The sequence below is a fragment of the Hippocampus bargibanti genome, linkage group LG04 (assembly GCF_051943395.1).
Source record: "Hippocampus bargibanti isolate YZ-2025 linkage group LG04, ASM5194339v1, whole genome shotgun sequence".
NCBI lineage: Eukaryota > Metazoa > Chordata > Actinopteri > Syngnathiformes > Syngnathidae > Hippocampus > Hippocampus bargibanti.
Window position 1 is genome coordinate 3,847,464 of NC_142737.1, and position 19,391 is coordinate 3,866,854.

The 19,391-nt window shown below is 39.4% G+C and overlaps 1 protein-coding gene across 10 annotated transcripts in view; it reads left to right on the forward strand.

Annotated features, from left to right (window-relative positions):
- LOC148898754 (potassium channel subfamily T member 1-like) overlaps positions 1-19,391 on the forward strand; it is an 81,503-nt gene that overhangs the window by 41,089 nt on the left and 21,023 nt on the right. For 5 of the 10 annotated variants that reach the window (XM_088993598.1, XM_088993601.1, XM_088993600.1 and 2 more), the window contains 18 exons: positions 228-276; positions 1,032-1,091; positions 2,503-2,577; positions 2,677-2,760; positions 4,017-4,111; positions 6,156-6,336; positions 7,211-7,375; positions 7,794-7,930; positions 8,677-8,740; positions 9,175-9,283; positions 10,063-10,171; positions 12,849-12,998; positions 13,100-13,335; positions 13,514-13,534; positions 15,823-16,036; positions 17,620-17,725; positions 17,798-17,970; positions 19,148-19,219. In XM_088993598.1, the coding sequence (XP_088849724.1) occupies positions 228-276; positions 1,032-1,091; positions 2,503-2,577; positions 2,677-2,760; positions 4,017-4,111; positions 6,156-6,336; positions 7,211-7,375; positions 7,794-7,930; positions 8,677-8,740; positions 9,175-9,283; positions 10,063-10,171; positions 12,849-12,998; positions 13,100-13,335; positions 13,514-13,534; positions 15,823-16,036; positions 17,620-17,725; positions 17,798-17,970; positions 19,148-19,219 (2,100 nt within the window). The remainder of the gene's footprint in view (positions 1-227; positions 277-1,031; positions 1,092-2,502; positions 2,578-2,676; positions 2,761-4,016; positions 4,112-6,155; positions 6,337-7,210; positions 7,376-7,793; positions 7,931-8,676; positions 8,741-9,174; positions 9,284-10,062; positions 10,172-12,848; positions 12,999-13,099; positions 13,336-13,513; positions 13,535-15,822; positions 16,037-17,619; positions 17,726-17,797; positions 17,971-19,147; positions 19,220-19,391) is intronic. The other 5 variants (XM_088993602.1, XM_088993599.1, XM_088993603.1 and 2 more) reach the window with 1 other exon arrangement.

Genomic DNA, 19,391 nt, shown 5'->3' on the forward strand with positions numbered 1-19,391 from the left:
AGCTCATATAACTCCAGACGCATATGATTTAGGAACTAACTCCCTTTATTCCCTTTTCCCTTTATTCTGATAAAAGGAGAGCGTCTAACTCTAAGGTGTCTAATACTGTATATAATGTTTATGTCGTCCTAAAACTCAATATTCTGTCGGTCCTTGGAATTTGAGCGAGAATTACAAAAACCCTGGCAGTGAATGAGTGAACTAATTGACTTATACTTTTTTAAAAGGAAGTTGATTTTATGGGTGACCAGACCAGATCCATTGTGGGCAATACAGGTGAGTGTATTCAAATTGATACATATCTTATTATTTCCAAGAAAAAAATGTCGGATTGAGAGTCGGAGTGAGAGTCGCAATGAGAGTCGCAATGAGAGTCGGAGTGAGAGTCGGAGTGAGAGTCGGAGTGAGAGTCGGAGTGAGAGTCGTAGTGAGAGTCGGATTGAGAGTCGCAATGAGAGTCGGAGTGAGAGTCAGATTGAGAGTCGGAATGAGAGTCGCAATGAGAGTCGCAAAGAGAGTCGCAATGAGAGTCGCAATGAGAGTCGGAGTTAGAGTCGGAGTTAGAGTCGGAGTGAGAGTCGGATTGAGAGTCGCAATGGGAGTCGGAGTGAGCGTCAGATTGAGAGTCGGAATGAGAGTCGGATTGAGAGTTGGAATGAGAGTCGGAATGAGAGTCGGAGTGAGAGTCGGAGTGAGATTCGGATTGAGAGGCGGAATGAGAGTCGGAGTGAGAGTCGGAGTGAGAGTCGGAGTGAGAGTCGCAGTGAGAGTCGGAGTGAGAGTCGAATTGAGAGTCGCAATGAGAGTCGCATTGAGAGTCGGAATGAGAGTCGGAATGAGAGTCGCAACGAGTGTCGGAGTGAGATTCGGAATGAGAGTCGGAGTGAGAGTCGGATTCAGAGTCGGAGTGAGAGTCGGATTCAGAGTCGCAATGAGAGTCGTAGTGAGAGACATTTTTTTGCTCCGTTAAGGCGAAACAACACAACAAACATCTTTCATATTCATTGAACTTTTCTTGTGTTGCACCTCAGGTGACAGTGGCTTTAATCAGTTTCTTGGAGACCATGCTGATCACATATCTCAGCTACAAGGTAATGAACGATCAGTTTGACGCTTCAAAAACACGTTTCAATGCCTGCCTTCAAGTTGGTTAAGCCGTTTACCGCGGCTATAATTAATGACCACACACCAAGAATTAATGACATTATCAAGTTATTGTATTGCATATCTACATGTGTTGCTGTACCGTTTTTGTTTGTTTATATCTTCAAACTACAACAGTGCATTGTGACAGCATTAAGCTAGCGTACTTAGCTATGTACATTACTTGATTTATTGTTATCTGTTTATTTATTTGCTATCTATTTGCTACCTATTTGCTATCTATTAGCTATCTCGCCGGTTAGCTAGCTAACTAGTTAGCTATCTATTGATTGTATAGATAGCTAGCTAGCTATTAATTACATGGCTATCTAGCTAGCTAACTATTAATTATATAGCTTGATAGCTAATAGCTAGCTATTAGTTATATAGCTATTTATCTAGCCAACTATTAGCTAGCTTTCTATATATTTGAGTTACTTCCGGGTTGGCGCTTGTGGCTGCCGCTGCTCACCCACAAAAAAACGTATCCTGTGACTGTGAAGTGACCTTGAGAGTTTTGAAAGGCGCTTATAAATGAAATGTATTATTATTATTATTATTATTATTGTTATTATTATTTGGCTAACTATTAGCTAGCTTTTCGCTAGCTAGCTTTCTATCTATTTGAGTTATTCTGGGTTGAGTGAACGCTGGTGCGTGTGGCTGCCGCTGCTCACCCACAGAAAAACGTATCCTGTGATTGTAAAGTGACCTTGTGAATTATGAAAGGCGCTTAGAAATGAAATGGATTATTATTATTATTATTATTATTATTATTATTATTATTATTATTATTATTATCTGGCTAGCTATTAGCTAGCTAGCTTTCTATCTATTTGAGTTATTCTGGCATATTTGAGTGAACGCTGGTGCGTGTGGCTGCTTATTATTATTATTATTATTATTATTATTATTATTTCTGTCAAACAAAGATAAGTGGCTTGGTTCAATGTGCAACATGTCATTTTCTTTCTTTTATGTCTAGTTTGACACTATATTTTAATTGGAGTGGGTGGCATAAAACGGTTTCAAGCAAGCATTGGCACTTTTTGAACAATTGCTCACTTCCTGTCGATGTGCTGCTTATTCAAATGTCAAATTTTAATCCGCCAGCAAAGACAAAGCTTAAATTGTTGATCATGAGGGGGAAAAAACTCAGATGTCAGGCTAGCTTAGTATTTGAGCTATCACAAAGTTTTTGGAAATCATTATTATGGATCTTCGGTAATTTGGTGTAGATCGTTTGCATATCGAATTGTGCAGAAAAAATATCTGGGCAAAATGGAGTCGTTTTTACTTTATTTTATTTTTGTAAATCTCACACCACATTTACTTAGTGATAATCCGTTTGCTCTGCAGGGCAACATTTGGGAGCAGATATTCCAGATATCCTTCATATTGGAGATGATCAATACAGTGCCATTTATTATCACAGTAAGTAATGAGTGCGGGTCTTATTTTCGACACAAAATCTCTTTGGTATGTCATTGTTGTATTCAATTGTTGTAAGAAAACAACCCATCATCTTTCCAGATCTTCTGGCCTCCTTTGCGAAACATATTTGTTCCTGTTTTTCTTAACTGCTGGCTCGCCAAAGGAGCGCTGGAAAACATGATCGTAAGTACACCTTTGAAATGTGGTGACGTATCACTTCTCTGACAATGCCACTCAATGAGTCGGCTTTTCACAGACGTCCAGGGTACGGGTTTGGTTAAGTGACTCCCGCAAGCTCAGCTCTTTGGCACTGTGATGTCATTTGTGCTCCACAGCAAGTGGCAGTACAAGACAAAATGGCCGCCCCCTCAGACATATTAACGGGTGGATTATGTTGAATTCATATTCTATCTATCTAGCTATCTAGCGAGCTAGCTATCTCTATCTATTTATCTAGCTAGCTATCTCTATCTATGTAGCTATCTATCTAGCGTGCTAGCTAACTGCGAGGGCTGCTCTACATCGCCAAACATAAAGCCTGTTTCGATGGCCGCTGTTTGGGCTTTCAAGTCTGCTAGCGACAAATTCACAATTCCGCCATGATGTTTACCGGTCTTAACTCATTCCCTGCCATTCGGGAATTGAAAAGGATGGCGTGGAGTGCCATTCTACTTAGCTGGCTATCTAACTAGCTGTGTAGCTAGCTACATAGCTGGCTATCTAACTAGCTACCTAGCTGGTTATCGAGCTGTTTACCTAGCTCGCTATTTTTTTGCTATCAGAATCAGAAGACCTTTATTCTAAATTTGCAATCTATCTATTAGCTATCTGGCTGGCTAGCTAGCTATCTAGCTGATTATCAAGTACTTATATAGCTATCCAGCTGGCTGTCAAGCTGGCTATCTATTAGCTATCTATTGGTTATCTATTACCTAGCTAGCTTTCTATCTGAGTTACTTCTGGGTTGAGTGAATGCTGGCGCGTTTTCTTGCCACTGCTCACACACAGAAAAACTTATTCTGTGACTGAAAAGTGACCTTGAGAGTTTTGAAAGGCACTTATAAATGAAATGTATTATTATTATTATTATTATTATTTTTTCTTCTTCTTCTTCTTCTTCTTCTTCTTCTTCTTCTTCTTCTTCTTCTTCTTCTTCTTCTTCTTCTTCTTCTTATTATTATTATTATTATTATTATTATTATTATTATTATTATTATTATTATTATTATCTAGCTAACTATCTGTCTAGCTAGCTAGCTATCTAGTTTTCTACCTATCTCGCTATATAGCTATCTATCTAGCTATCTATCTATCTAGCTCTCTGTCTATCTTTTCCCATCAATTCTCAGTGAATTGATTATCACGGCCGTATCTATTTGTTAAAAATAAGGTGTTGCAAGATGAACAGTGAAAGCTAATTTGTTCTGTCGTGTCCTCAGAATGACTTCCACCGTGCCATACAAAGGACACACTCGGCCATGTTCAACCAGGTGTTCATCCTCTTCTGCACTTTATTGTGTCTGGTTTTCACTGGGTGAGTGCATATCGACTCAAGAATTTATGTTCGAAATTTCAATTCCTTTCATCACTTTGCTGCTGTGAAATGTACATTTCTCCACTTGCGAGACTAATAAAGGCAAATGTAATCCAATTTAATAACATGTTGCCTGAAAAGTATGAAAGGAATAAAACACCCCCAAAAAGTGTGCGTGTGCATGCATATCGTATGTGTATGTCTGTCTGTCTGTCTGTCTGTGTGTATGTATCTAATATTATACAGTAAAGTCTCGTTATATCGATATTCTCGCGAGTCAGAAAAAATGTCGATATAACCGTACTGTCGATATATCCATCCTGCGCCGAACTGTTTTAAAAAGTGGGGGCGGGGGGAATACGTAAATGGGGGATCTTTAATATGGCATGTATGGCTCATGAATTGCGTATCTAGCATGTTTTTTGTACAGTAGTGAAGTGAAAAATAAACTTGTGCATCAAATAAAAACGTATTTACACTTTTTTTAATGACTATTTCCTTTTAAAAATGCAACCAATGCAAAAAAAAATCCTCACGTTGTTCTATTCACACGAAACCAAGTCACGTGACCAACGGCGCGACCGATACAGATTTCGATAATGGTGGTACTGTGTAGAAACCCCTAAGCAAATATCGATTCACCTTAAATATCTTTTGTATCGATATAAACATAGGAAAATGGCCGGCGGGAGATGAAAAAGAGCACCGTAGTAACCGGATTATCGTAAAAACCACGAATCGGACTAAACGGAACTAATGAGACATAAAAAGACTAGAAATGTGCACGGGATATGAAAATAGTGTCGTAATAAGCAGTATTATCAATATAAACAATATCGATATAACGAGACTTTACTGTATATTGTATTATATTTTGTATTATATACTATTCTGATTCTAAAAACAACTTCCTTCATTTTTCTTTCTTTCTTTTTTATTTTTTATGTATTTATTATTTTTAATTTATTATTGTTTATTTATTTAGTTAGTTTGTTATATAATTAAAATGTGTTAGATTGTTTATTTATTCATATAAATATTTTTGTGGCTTGTTTGTTTGTGTATTTTTTTTATTCATTCTGTATTTATTTGTTTATGTTTATTAATTACATATTTATTTCTTTATATAAATAATTATTTGATTGTTTGTTTATTTGTGTATTTATTTATTTCTGTTTGGTTGTGTATGTATTTAAATATTTATTGGCTTGTTTATTTGTGTATGTAGTTTTTTTATTCATTTTGTATTTATTTGTTCATTTGTGTGTTTATATATACAGTGAGACCTCAACTCACGAACTTAATTGGTTCCCAGACAGAGTGTGTAAGGTGAAAAGTGTGTATCTCCCAAAAAAAATTCCCATAGAAAACCATTAAAATGGGAATAATCCGTTCCCGGGTTTCCATAAAATATACTTTTCAACTAAATAAGCCTTAAAACTACACACAACATACCTTATTCTATGTATACTAAATGTGCTATTGTATTGTAATGAATGAAATACACTGCATTGTATCATAAAGTCACTTTATTTACATTTGTGATGGTCATTTATGGCTTGATGGAATGGCGTTGGAGGTCGAAGGTCAAAGGGAATTGCTGTTTGGAAAGAGAGGCACATTACATGAGGACTGTAATTAAAGAAATAAATTCATAATTATTTCATAATTTAATTAATTATTTCACTGTGCTGTGAAATAAAGTTTTATTTACCTTTTTGATGGTCGTTGATGGCTTATGGAAGAAGAGTCACCTTCCATAAGGTCTGTTGGTAACTTAACCTCTGGTGCTGTTCGGTCGTGTGCTTCCGCCGAAGATCACTCTGCCAGCCGTGGTGGGTGTGTATTATGACAATAGTGCTTATTATAAGGTTTAATTTTCATAAATTTGACGTTTGTAAGACAAAAAGTTTGTAAGTTGAGGTGTTTGTAAGTTGAGGTCTCACTGTATATGTGTGTGTGTTTATTTATTTATTTATGTATTTATTTATTTATTTATTTATGTTATGTAATAACACATTTGGGTTGTTCCATTTGGCTGCAGCGCTTGCGGCATTCAGCACCTAGAGAGAGCTGGAAAGAACCTGACCCTGTTTGACTCCTTTTACTTCTGCATCGTAACTTTCTCCACCGTGGGCTACGGAGACGTGACGCCTCAGATTTGGCCTTCGCAGCTATTGGTGGTCATCCTCATCTGCGTGGCCCTGGTGGTGCTCCCGCTGCAGGTAGTAATAAGTCAATGCTGGTGTTTTGAAGACTTCCATACTTGTTTCTTTTCCGTCGCATTTAGCCTTAAAGGACAACCGACGTCTCCGGACAAGTTGTGCCCATAATTTGTAAAATGGCTTCAAATGACTTCTACTGGGCGTATTTTAATAAGATTCCACCGCATGTAGCTATATTTCACGTTTTAAGACTCGCGCTGAACATTCAGGAAGTCTTGTTTTCGAGTTGGTGATGAGTCCTCACGTGACGTCAGAAAAGAACCGCCTCCTGACCGTAAAAAATCACATCAATGTATTTTGCTGCACTGTTTTTTTTTTTTTTTTTTTTAAACCGTGTGTGACACCCAAAAGCCCCCAGCAGAGGGAGTCCAAGCTCCATGGAAGTAATTTAACAGCCTGTGGAAACGGGCTGATTCATTCCTCACAGCTCGGTGGCCATTTTCTTGCCTCTTTTTTGGGTGAGACGTTCCCCCCGCCCGTTTGCCTCAAAATGACACGGAATAAATTCTTTAATCGATTGCAAACATGTATGCTTTCATCTTCAGAACTATTTGAATCATATTCATAACTGGATGTGTAACAAGAAAGCATATTCTCCGAATCTGAAGCCATTGTTTTGATTCACGAGCAATGCAAGACGTCTTTGCGTGACGTCACGAACTGGAGGCGGGATTTTCTAAAAATGCCCAATACGCAGCTCAATTTTTTGCAGATTTTGGACACTAAGTCATTTTTTTTGGTGTTTTGCATTTGAATACAAATATCATACTGCGTGTTTTGGGTATTTTAGATGCTATAAAACGTTTTTCTGATGTCAGTTAAAAACCAAAAAAGTGACGTCGATTGCCCTTTAAAATCGGTTTTTATTTTTTAGTTTGAAGAGCTTGCGTACCTTTGGATGGAGAGCCAGAAATTGGGTGGAAACTACAGCCGCCACCGAGCACAGACGGAGAAGCATGTGGTGTTGTGTGTCAGCTCTCTGAAGATAGACCTGCTGATGGATTTCCTCAATGAGTTCTATGCTCATCCCAGGTTGCAGGTACAGTTTAGAGCAGGGGTGTCAAAGTCATTTTTTGCCGCGGGCCACATTGCAGTTATGGTTTCCTCTCGAGGGCCGTTATGAATTTGGGGAACCCATTAGAATGTTTAAATCCCTTCAAATATTACATATAGAGCACACAGCAAATTAATGAATAACTCGTTTTCAAATCTGAAGTCAAGAATCATGACTTTTATTGTGGTTGACATCCAAAAATATGAAATTTTGGCTCAGATTTTAGCAATCATCATGGAATTTAACAAGTTTGATTTGCTTTCGCGGGCCGAAAAAAATTATGTGGTGGGCCGGATTTGGCCCGCGGGCCTTGACTTTGACACCTGTGGTTTAGAGAGAGCATTTAGCGGGCTTTGTCTTTTTATTTTTTTTTATAGCATCTTGACTTTCATCCATCTTACAGGATTATTACGTGGTGATCCTGTGTCCCACCGATATCGACATTCAGGTTCGCCGCATTCTTCAGATACCACTGTGGTCCCAGAGGGTCATCTATCTTCAAGGATCCGCACTCAAAGATCAGGACCTGATGAGGGCCAAGTGAGTCCTACAAGGATGCCATTTTTAATTGAACAAAACCCGCAACAGTTTAAAGTCACAAATTTTCAACACAATTAGTCCCCATATTTTTTTTCTTCGCGGTAAGTATACATGTTATGTTGGTTATGCGTGAATAATACTGCCCCCTGTTGGTGAAGGCGCACACACCAGAAGAAGTCGCACAATGAAAGTCGATTGAAATAATGATGCGCAAACTTTTTGATTGTTTTCATTTTATTAATTTATGTTGTTACTGTATTATCTATGTTTTTAATGTTTTATTTTGATAAATTGCAATACCATAGAATGCAATACAAACTGTTTCATTGGTGTTTTAGCGAGAGATAACTAGCATTTCTATTCATTTTAACACAGAAAGAGTTGAGATGCATTTTGAGTTGCAAGCATGATACCAAGGCTAATTGAACTTAAAGCAAAACGGCGCAGACATTTTAGTGATACAGAATTATTATTATTATTATTATTATGAATTTGTGAATTGTAAAGCACCTCAGATAATTGTATTTTATTTATGATTGTATCTATGCTTGTAATAATAATACATTTCATTTCTAAGCGCCTTTCAAAACTCTCAAGGTCACTTTCTGTGACTGCAAAGTGTCCTTGAGAGCTTTGAAAGGCGCTTGAAATAAAATGTATTATTATTATTATTATTATTATTATTATTATTATTATTATTATTATGATTATTATACAGACTCTGACACCATCTTCATCTTTTTCAGAATGGACGATGCAGAGGCTTGTTTCATCCTCAGCAGCAGGAACGAGGGCGACCGAACTGCCGCAGTAAGTCACAAAAAAAAGAACGTTTTTCAAATTCAAACTGTGATATATCATACATTGGAGAAATTATTTTATTTTATTATTTATTTTTTATTTTAGTTTTTTTTATATTATTTTTTATTTTTTTATTTTATTTTATTGCATTTATTGTATTTTATTTTAGTTTATGTATTGTATTTCATCTCAATAATAATAATAATAATACATTGCACCTTATAATATATAATAATAATACATTAAGCGCCTTTTAAAACTCTCAAGGACACTTTACAGTCACACCACAAGTTCTTTATCATTGTATCTATTTATTTATTTATTGATTTATTGATTTATTTAATGACCTGTAAAAAGTGTCAGAGGAAAGCATTGCTCGGCGTAGTTATGGTATTATTTATCATTGTTTTCTGTTTAACTCACCCGGTGTCTCTCCTCCACAGGACCATCAGACAATTTTAAGGGCTTGGGCCGCTAAGGACTTTGCTCCAAACTGTCCGCTCTACGTACAGATTCTGAAACCGGAAAACAAATTCCACGTTAAGTTTGCGGGTAACTACTTACAGATTTCCTTTTTTTTTTGGGAAGAAAATCAATGGGCTCCTTTTGTCATGAGCAGACATCAAAACAAATACAGTGATACCTCGGTTTTCGACCATAACCCGTTTCAGAAACCTGTTCGAAAACCGATTTGTTCAAAAACCGAAACAGCACTTTCCATTAAAATCAATGTAAAAAATCTTAATCCGTTCAAAGTCTAGAAAACAACTTTCTAACTATTTCATCGCATAAACCGGATAAAAACTTAATAACAGAGCAGGTCATGTGTAAAATTCTATAAAAACAAACTTTTATTTTCACCATTTTTCTTTCTGCCACGGGGCATGTTGGCACCTATCCCAGCTGTCTTTGGGCAAACACAGGGCACACTAACTTTTCAAACCATCCTCTGCTTGCTTTAAAATCATACTATTCAGGAGATCTTAACCAAATATGTCTGCATTTTCTCAAAAATAAAACAACAACAATAATAATGCGTCGGTCACAATGAGGAAGACGTGACATATAAGGTAGTGACGTATAAGGAAGCGGAGGGTAGTCGAGTGATGCATTCAGATGCACTCAGTTTAGTTGAGAACCAAATTTCGGTTGTAAACCGGGGCATAAAAAATATGACATTTTTGTTTGAAAACTGAATGGGATGAGAACCGAGACGTCTGAAAACCGAGGTTTGACTGTATAATGTACTACCTTCCATTTTTTGGCTCAATTATCGTTGGGATGACGAAGCAATTGCCTACCAATGACTTCCCTCTCGTCCGCATTTCCAGATCACGTCGTATGCGAAGAGGAGTTCAAGTACGCCATGCTTGCGCTGAACTGCGTGTGTCCGGCCATGTCCACCTTAGTGACGCTCCTCGTTCACACCTCCAGAGGACAGTAAGTGCCCAAACACTATTGGGACTCCCATCTGTGTTCAATTGCGCTCGTCGATATTCATGTTAGGGTGCCCGCACTATTAACTCATTCACTGCCAGACATGTGCAAAAATGTCTCCACTCCAGTGCCAGGGTTTTTGTCATTGTCTCTCAAATTCCAGGACCCACAGAATATTGGATTTTAGGACTATATAAACATTCAATGCAGCATCAGAAACCTACGACTCTCGTCTTTCATCAGAATAAAACAGTTAATTCCTAATTTATATGGGTCTGGAGTTATATGAGGTTGAAATGAGGGTGACTGTCTAAAATACAATGCAATACATACATATTGATTTATATAGCGCTTTAACAACAGCTGAAGCTGGAACAAAGTGCTAACCTGCTGCCTGCTTGGGGAAATGAAAAAAAAACATTGCCAGAGGCCATGGTCAGCGCTTTATCGGCATGCAAGCATGAAAATAAAATACCCGAACAAATTTGGGAATGGCGCTTTACATCATAGATGAAAAGGTTTCTTCAGCCGTCATCTGTACTTCTTTGAAGGTGTCAGACGTTTCGCTTCTTATCCAAGAGGCTTTATTTCGCTGACGAAGCCTCTTAGATAAGAAGCGAAACGTCCGACACCTTCAAAGAAATACAGATGACGGCTGAAGAAACCTTTTCATCGATGGACCACTCCTGTAAGACTGAGAGCTTACACAGACGCTTTACATCATATTTTCAATTTCCGAATAAATTCGTGAATGTCATGATCTGGTTGGCGACCAACGGGGGGCGCTGTCGGCCCCGCCTGCACCTGCGCAGGTGCTGGTCGTCCCGATCAGATTGGCGACCAGCGGTTAGCGACGTCAGCCCTGCCGGCAGCCTCGCAGGTGCTGGTCGTTATAATCAATGACACTTAAAAGGACACCTGGCACGATCATCCGGTGCCGATTCATTGTTTGTCTGCTGCTTGTTTGCTGCATGCATTGTGTAAGTGTTTGTTTAACCTTGGCGGACTTTTACTTTTGGTCTTCTTTTGCTACTTTGTATTTTTTCCATTCAGATGATTTTGATGTTTTACATTTTGTTCCTGCTGACTTTATTTTAATACAATTTGTCAAACAACCTCCTGCTCCCTCCTGCCTGCTTTTTGGGATCCGCACCCGCCATCACCACCTCGCAAAACCTTGACAGTGAATGGCAGTGAATGAGTTAACATTATTGTATTAAAATGTGTTCTGTTATAGCTGAGCCAAAGTTGCCAGGATTTGATTTCTCGGTTGAGTCAGCCCATTCGTCACAATGACATCCATTCTCGATCAATGACAGCTATTCATTACAGCAGCAGGATGCCTTGTACATCCTTCAAGTTATTATTTGATGTGAATCTTGTCATGTCAAACCTTCCATCATTCATACTCGAGCTGCGTTCCTCACTGAACCTGAAGTATCACTTGTCCACAAAAATAAAGATTAATTTAACTTCTACCGACTTGGCAATGACATATCAATTTAATACCTTGTCCCTCCCCATCTCCCTTTAGCTCATTCACGGTCAGACGATGTGCATAAATATGTCCACTCCAGTGCCAGGGTTTTTGTCATTGTGACTTGAATTCCAGGACCCACAGAATATTGAGTTTTAGGACTATATAAACATTCAATGGAGCGGAAGAAACCTTGGGCTCTCTTCTTTTATCAGGAAAAAAAATAGTTCATTCCTAAGTTATATGGGTCTGGAGTTATATGAGCTTGAAATGGGGGCGGCTGTACGAAATACAATGCAATCCATACATAAACGTCTCCTGTTTTTTTATTTTTTATTTTATTTGTATTTGTTTGGGGGTGTTTGTTTCGTTTATACGATCTTTAAGGATGTTCCTTGTTTGTTCCGCCATTTTGTTTCACGTCTCAAGTACAAATAACTATTCGCTAGCTAATAGCTGTGTAATCACTAGCTAATAGTTATCTATTCGCTAGCTATTAGCCATCTATTCAGCGTAAGAAACCTGAGACCACGGTGTCAAAGTCAAGGCCCGTGGGCCAAATCCGGCCCGCCACATCATTTTTTTTCGGCCCGCGAAAGCAAATCAAACTTGTTAAATTCCATGATGATTGCTAAAATCTAAGCCAAAATTTCATATTTTTGGATGTCAACCGCAATAAAAGTCATTATTCTTGACTTCAGATTTGAAAATGAGTTATTCATTAATTTGCTGTGTGCTCTATATGTAATATTTGAAGGGATTTAAACATTCTAATGGGTTCCCCAAATTCATAACGGCCCTCGAGAGGAAACCATAACAACAATGTGGCCCGCGGCAAAAAAATGACTTTGACACCCCTGCCTTAGACTCTCTTCTTTCATCAGAAAAAATGAGTTAATTCCTAAGTTATATAGGTTATCTGAGCTTGAAATGGGGGCGGCTGTACAAAGTATAATACATATTGGTTTCTATAGCCCTTTAACAACAGCAAAGGATGTAACAAAGTGTTAACATGGACAAAAGGCAAATGCTGCCCCCTCTTGGAAGGGAAAAACATTGCCAAAGGTCTGACCAGCGCTTTATCTGTACCCCCCTGCAAGAAAAACCAAAACCCGAACACATTTTTCTGAATGGCAGTGAATAATTGACTCAATCATCCGCGAAAGAGTCTCCGGAGTCATATTTTTGCCGATATTTCTGCAGGGAAGGTCAGTTGTCACCGGAGCAGTGGCAAAGGATGTACGGGCGGTGTTCGGGCAACGAGGTCTACCACATCCGATTGTGCGACAGCAAGTTTTTCGGGGAATATGACGGCAAGAGTTTCACTTACGCCTCCTTTCACGCGCATAAGAAGTAAGCAAAACTTTCTCCGGGTCGATATTTGCGATTAGCATCCTGGGTCGATGTCAGAATCCCCCACTTTCAAGCATAATAGAAATGGATTGTTGCTATAGGTACGGCGTATGCCTGATCGGAGTTAAGCGGGAGGACAACAAAAGCATCCTGTTGAACCCCGGCCCGCGCCACATCATGGCCGCCACCGATACCTGTTATTACATCAACATCACCAAGGAGGAGAATTCAGCCTTCATTTTCAAACAGGAGGAGAAGCACAACAAGAGCCTGTCTGTCGCCGGACTTTACGACGCCCCCTCCAGGCTGCCCGTGCACAGCATCATTGCCAGCATGGGTGAGAAGCGAGCGGCATGATCTGTTGAAGCTTTAATTTGCATTCAGTTTAAATGCGTCATGGTTGCAAGCGCTGACTTGGGCATTATTTATTTTGTCTTCCATTTTATTTATTTATTTTTTTTTACATTCCTGGCTGACTTCACTGTGTCATGCTTTTTTTAATTTATTTATAAAAGTGGATCAGGTCACCTCATATGGTAAGTTTATGCGTAACACGTCATTTCCTACAGCTGTACTGCAGTCCATGAAAGTATTTGTGCCACTTTTTCATTGCATGGGACAGACCCAATCGTAGCTAACCCCGACAGTAGAAATTTATGTTCTGCATGCATCGCTGAGTAGACCACAATCCGATTGGGGTTGACAATGTATACAAGAGATTAAGTCATTCACTGCCATTCCCGAATTTATCTGGGAATTGAAAATATGACGTAGAGCGCCATTCCTGAATTTGTTCGAGTTTTAGTTTTTCATGCTGGGGTGCAGATAAAACGTTGGCCAGACCTCTGGCAATGTTTTTCGCTTCCACAAGGGGGCAGCATTTGCCTTTTGTCCATGTTAGCGCTTTGTTACAGCTTCAGCTGTTGTTTAAGCGCTATATAAATCAATATGTGTGTATTGTATTTTGTACGGTTGCCCTCATTTCAGGCTCATATAACTCCAGACCCAAATAACTTAAGAAATAACTCTTGCTGTAATGAATAGCTGTCATTGATCGAGAATGGATGTCACTGTGACAAATGGGCCGACTCAGCCAAGAAATCAAATCCTGGCAACTTTAGCTCAGCTACAACATAACACATTTTAATACAATAATGGTAACTCATTCACTGCCATTCACGAATTTATTCAGAAATTGAAAATACAGTGAGACCTCAACTTACGAACTTAATTGGTTCCCAGACAGAGTGTGTAAGATGAAAAGTGTCTATCTCAAAAAAAAAAATCCCAGAGGAAACCATTAAAATGGGAATAATCCGTTCCCGGGTTTCCATAAAATATACTTTTCAACTAAATAAGCCTTACAACTACACACAACATACCCTATTCTATGTATAATAAATGTGCTATTGTATTGTAATGAAAGAAATACACTGCATTGTATCATAAAGTCACTTTATTTACATTTGTGATGGTCATTGATGGCTTGATGGAATGGCGTTGGAGGTCGAAGGTCAAAGGGGATTGCTGTTTGGAAAGAGAGGCGCATTACATGACGACTGTAATTAAAGAAATAAACTGTGCTGTAAAATAAAGTTTTATTTACCTTTTTGATGGTCGTTGATGGCTTACGGAAGGAGAGTCACCTTCCATAAGGACTGTTGGTAACTTAACCTCTGGTGCTGTTCGGTCGTGTGCTTCTGCCGAAGATCACTCCGCCAGTCGTGGTGGGTGTGTATTATGAAAATAGTGCTTATTTAAACGTTTAATTTTCATAAATTTGACGTTTGTAAGACGAAAAGTTTGTAAGTTGAGGTGTTTGTAAGTTGAGGTCTTACTGTATGACGTAAAGTGCCATTCCCAAATTTGTTTGGGTATTGTTTTTTCATGCTTGCATGCCGATAAAGCGCTGGCCATGGCCTCTGGCAATGTTTTCTCATTTCCCCAATGAGACAGCATTTCCCTTTTTTCTATGTTAGCACTTTGTTCCAGCTTCAGCTGTTGTTAAAACGCTATATAAATTAATATGTATGTATTGCATTGTATTTTAGACAGTCACCCTCATTTCAACCTCATATAACTCCAGACCCATATAAATTAGGAATTAACTGTTTTATTCTGATGAAATACGAGAGTCTAAGGTTTCTTGTGCTGCATTGAATGTTTATGTAGTCCTAAAACTAAATTTTCTGTGGGTGCAGAAATTTGAGTGACAATGACAAAAACCCTGGCAGTAGAGTGAACACATTTTCGCCTGGCAGTGAATGAGTTAACAAAGTCAGGAGAAAAGAGTCCGTTGATGAGCGTGCCTTAAAATGAACTAATTAAAAAATAAAATAAACTCCAGTAAAGTAGTATACAATTACATGCCCGAGAGTGAGTCTCCATCAATTGCGCTCTTGAGATCAATATGCTGGATTTATTTTCGAGTTTCGTGGAATGTGAGAATGAGTAATTTTCTCAGTGAATTAATTAAATTAAAAATATATATAAGTTCCATTTGACTCTTCCAAAAAGCTCATTTCTTTCAAATATCAAGACGAAAATGGAATTTGAAATGTTATTGATGTTTAAAGCGATACTAAGGCATCAACAGATGTTCGAGCTCACTTGTGTTGTTTGTTTTTGTTCATGTCGTCCTAAAACTCAATATACTGTGGGTCCTGGAATTTGAACGACAATGACAAAAACCCTGGCACTAGGGTGGACAATTTTTTTGCACATAGCCTGGCAGTGAATTAGTTAAATGACTGTCTGTTAATGATGTTGATAGACAGTCAAGCACACGTTCAGAATTCATTCATGACGTGCGTGTTACATCCAGGCACCGTGGCCATCGACCTTCAGAATCCGGATCCCCCGGAAGAAAGCAGTAAACTGACTTTACCGACGGAAAACGGCGGTGGTAGCCGTAGGCCAAGTATCGCTCCGGTCCTCGAGATTGCGGATTCCTCCGCCATTTTACCGTGCGACCTACTGAGCGACCAGTCGGAAGACGAGACCAACCAATCGGATGAGGAGGGCTCTGTCGGGTCAGAGTAAGTGACTTGATTGACTGATAGAATTGTGCTATTAAAATAATAATCTACTGAACAGTGTCACTGGAGAATGCATGGTGTGATGCGTGCGCACACACTCCTAAATACAGTGATACCTCAGTTTACAAACTTAATTGGTTCCCAGAAAGTGTCTGTGAGGCGAAAGGTTCCTCTGCCAAACAATTATTTCCCATAAGAAACAATTAAAAATGAGAATAATCCGTTCCTAGTTCCCCATAAAAAACTACTCTTCTACTAAATAATCCTTAAAGGACAACCGACGTCTCCGGACAAGTTGTGTCCATAATTTGTAAAAGGACTTCAAATGACTTCTACTGAGCTTATTTTACAAAGATTCCACCGCATATAGCTATATTTTACGTTTTAAGACTCGCGCTGAATATTCCGGAAGTCTTGTTTTTGAGTTGGTGACGTGTCCTCACCCTACGTCACTGAAGGAACGCCCCTGACCGAAAAAAGGAGACATTGTAGCAGTCCTTCCATCACATCAATGCATTTGACTGTATTTGGCTGGGCTGAAAACTTCATGTAGCACCAAAAAAGAGGCAGAACAGGACGACAAAGCTCCATGTAAGGACTTAATCAGCTTGTGGAAACGGGCTGATTAATTCCTTACACGGAGCTTTGTCGCCATTTTCTGCCTCTTTTTGTGCTACATCCCCCCCCCCCCCCCCCCCCCAGATACCTCAAAATGGCATGGAATAAATTATTGCATCGATTGCAAACATGTATGCTTTCCTCTTCAGAACTATTTGAATCATATTCACAATTGGACGAGTAATAAGAGACCATATTCTCCGAATCTGAAGCCATTGTTTTGATTCTCCAGCAAGGCAAGACATCTTGGGATGACGTCACGAACAGGGGGGCGGGACCTTCTGAAACTGGCCACTTCCGGGTTCATTTTTTTGCAGATTTTGGACACTTTAAAGTCATTTTTATCCAGTTATGAATATGATTCAAATAGTTCTGAAGAGGAAAGCATACATGTTTGCAATGTTTTTAATAATTTATTCCGTGCCATTTTGAGGCAACATTGAGGGGAAATGTATCACCAAAAGGGAGGCAGAAAATGGCGTCCGGGCTCCTGTGAGGAATTAATCAGCCTGATTCCACAGGCTGATAAATTCCTTCCATGGAGCTTGGTCGCCCTCTTCTGGCTCTTTTGCGTGCAACATGAGGTTTTCAGACCAAACAAGCATTGACGTGATGGAAGGACTGCTACAAAGTGTCCTTTTTTTTCGGTCAGGGGCGTTCCTTCAGTGACGTCACGTACAGACTCGTCACCAACTCAAAAACAAGACTTCCGGACTATTCAGCGTGAGTCTTAAAACGTAAAATATAGCTATATGCGGTGGAATCTTTGTAGAATACGCTCAGTAGAAGTCATTTGAAGCCATTTTACAAATTATGGACACAACTTGTCCGGAGATGTCTGTTGTCCTTTAAAGCGTACTTTTTCCACAGCATTTTGTTCGACATTCAAAATTGCACCACTTTGGCGACATTCGACCTGATCTCCTGTCACATCATTTCATCATCTTGCTTTCCCGTCTTGGCAGTTTTGTGAAAGGCTACCCTCCCAACTCCCCCTACATCGGCAGCTCGCCCACACTGTGCCACCTCCTTCCGCAGAAAGCGCCATTTTGCTGCCTGCGCCTGGACAAGGTGAGTGACTTGTCACAAACACGAAGATCAGGCGAGTAAAATTCCCGCTTGACATGTGATGACGCCTCACAGGGCTGCACGCACAACAGTTTCGAAGATGCCAAAGCGTACGGCTTCAAGAACAAGTTGATTATCGTGTCCGCGGAGACGGCGGGTAACGGTTTGTACAACTTCATCGTCCCCCTCCGAGCGTACTACCGACCCCGGAAGGAGCTTAACCCCATTGTGCTTCTGCTGGACTACCCGTAAGTTGCTCTCCAAAGCTGCAACCCTTTTGAATGTACCTCTCCTCTTAAATACGTTTTTTTTTTTGGACTCTTGGTCCCAAAGAACTATCTTGATGTGAGTTGAGGAGTTTCATTTACACAAATGTAGTGCATTGACGCCATCTTTTGGCATCTTGCTACCTTGGAACTACGTCAAATTGAATTGAGGTTCTTCATTCACACAAACATAGTGCTTTGATGGCATCTCGGGGCTTGAAAAAATACATATGTATATTTGATGTGAGTTGAGGAGCTTCATTTACACAAATGTAGCGCTTTGACACCATCTTACAGCATCTTGTTGTCGCGGCAAATTGGGGGGCTTCGTTTAGGAAAACAGTGCTTTGATGGGATTTTGGTGTCTAAAAAAAAATATCTATCCAATGTGAGTTGAGGAACTTCATTTACACAAATGTAGCACTTTAGCACCATCTTGTGACATCTTGCTGCCCTGGAACTTGGTCAGATTGAATTGAGGTGCTTCATTCAGAAAAACATAGTGCTTTGATGTCAACCTGTTGTCTAAAAATTACATGCATATGTGATGTGAGTTGAGGAGCTTCATTTCGACAAATGTAGCACTTTAGCGCCATCTTGCTGCCCTGGAACTAGGTCACATTGAATTGAGGTGCTTCATTCAGAAAAAAAACAGTGCTTTGATGTCAACTTGTTGTCTAAAAAAATATATGCGTATGTATGTATGTATGTATGTATGTATGTATGTATGTATGTGTGTGTGTGTGTGTGTGTGTGTGTGTGTGTGTGTGTGTGTGTGTGTGTGTGTGTGTGTGTGTGTGTGTGTGTGTGTGTGTGTGTGTGTACCGGAATATAAGGCGCACCCCAAATGAATAGTGTATTTTCAAAATTCTTCCATATATAAGGCGCACCGTTGGGAAATGGAGTCGATGGATCATGATGGTAGTTGCGAGACCTATTGTGGTTACTTCACATATAAGGCGCACCTGCGTATAAGGCGCAGGATCATCTTTTAAAGAAAATGAAGGCTTTTGGGTGCGCTTTATACACCGGAATATGAGGTACATGAATAGGGTGCTAATACTTCAGGAAGTTCCTCTGAAAATATCTCAAGATATCTCCAAAAGTGATCCTTGATTCATACTGTTTGCTAACCGTTGATGTTTCCTGTTTACCTCAGCCCTGACAACCACTTCTTAGAGGCCATTTGCTGCTTCCCGATGGTCTACTTCATGGCCGGCACCATTGACAAGTATGTGGCGGGGTCATGTTCAAAACATGCTCCTAATCATGCATCGCTGACCATCCATCATCAACCCGTTTTACTTACGAACGCCAACAAGCTAACATTTTCGGGATATGTCACTGCTAACTCTTTATTATTTAACTCTTTATTATTTAACCCATTAGATCAAGTCAACAAA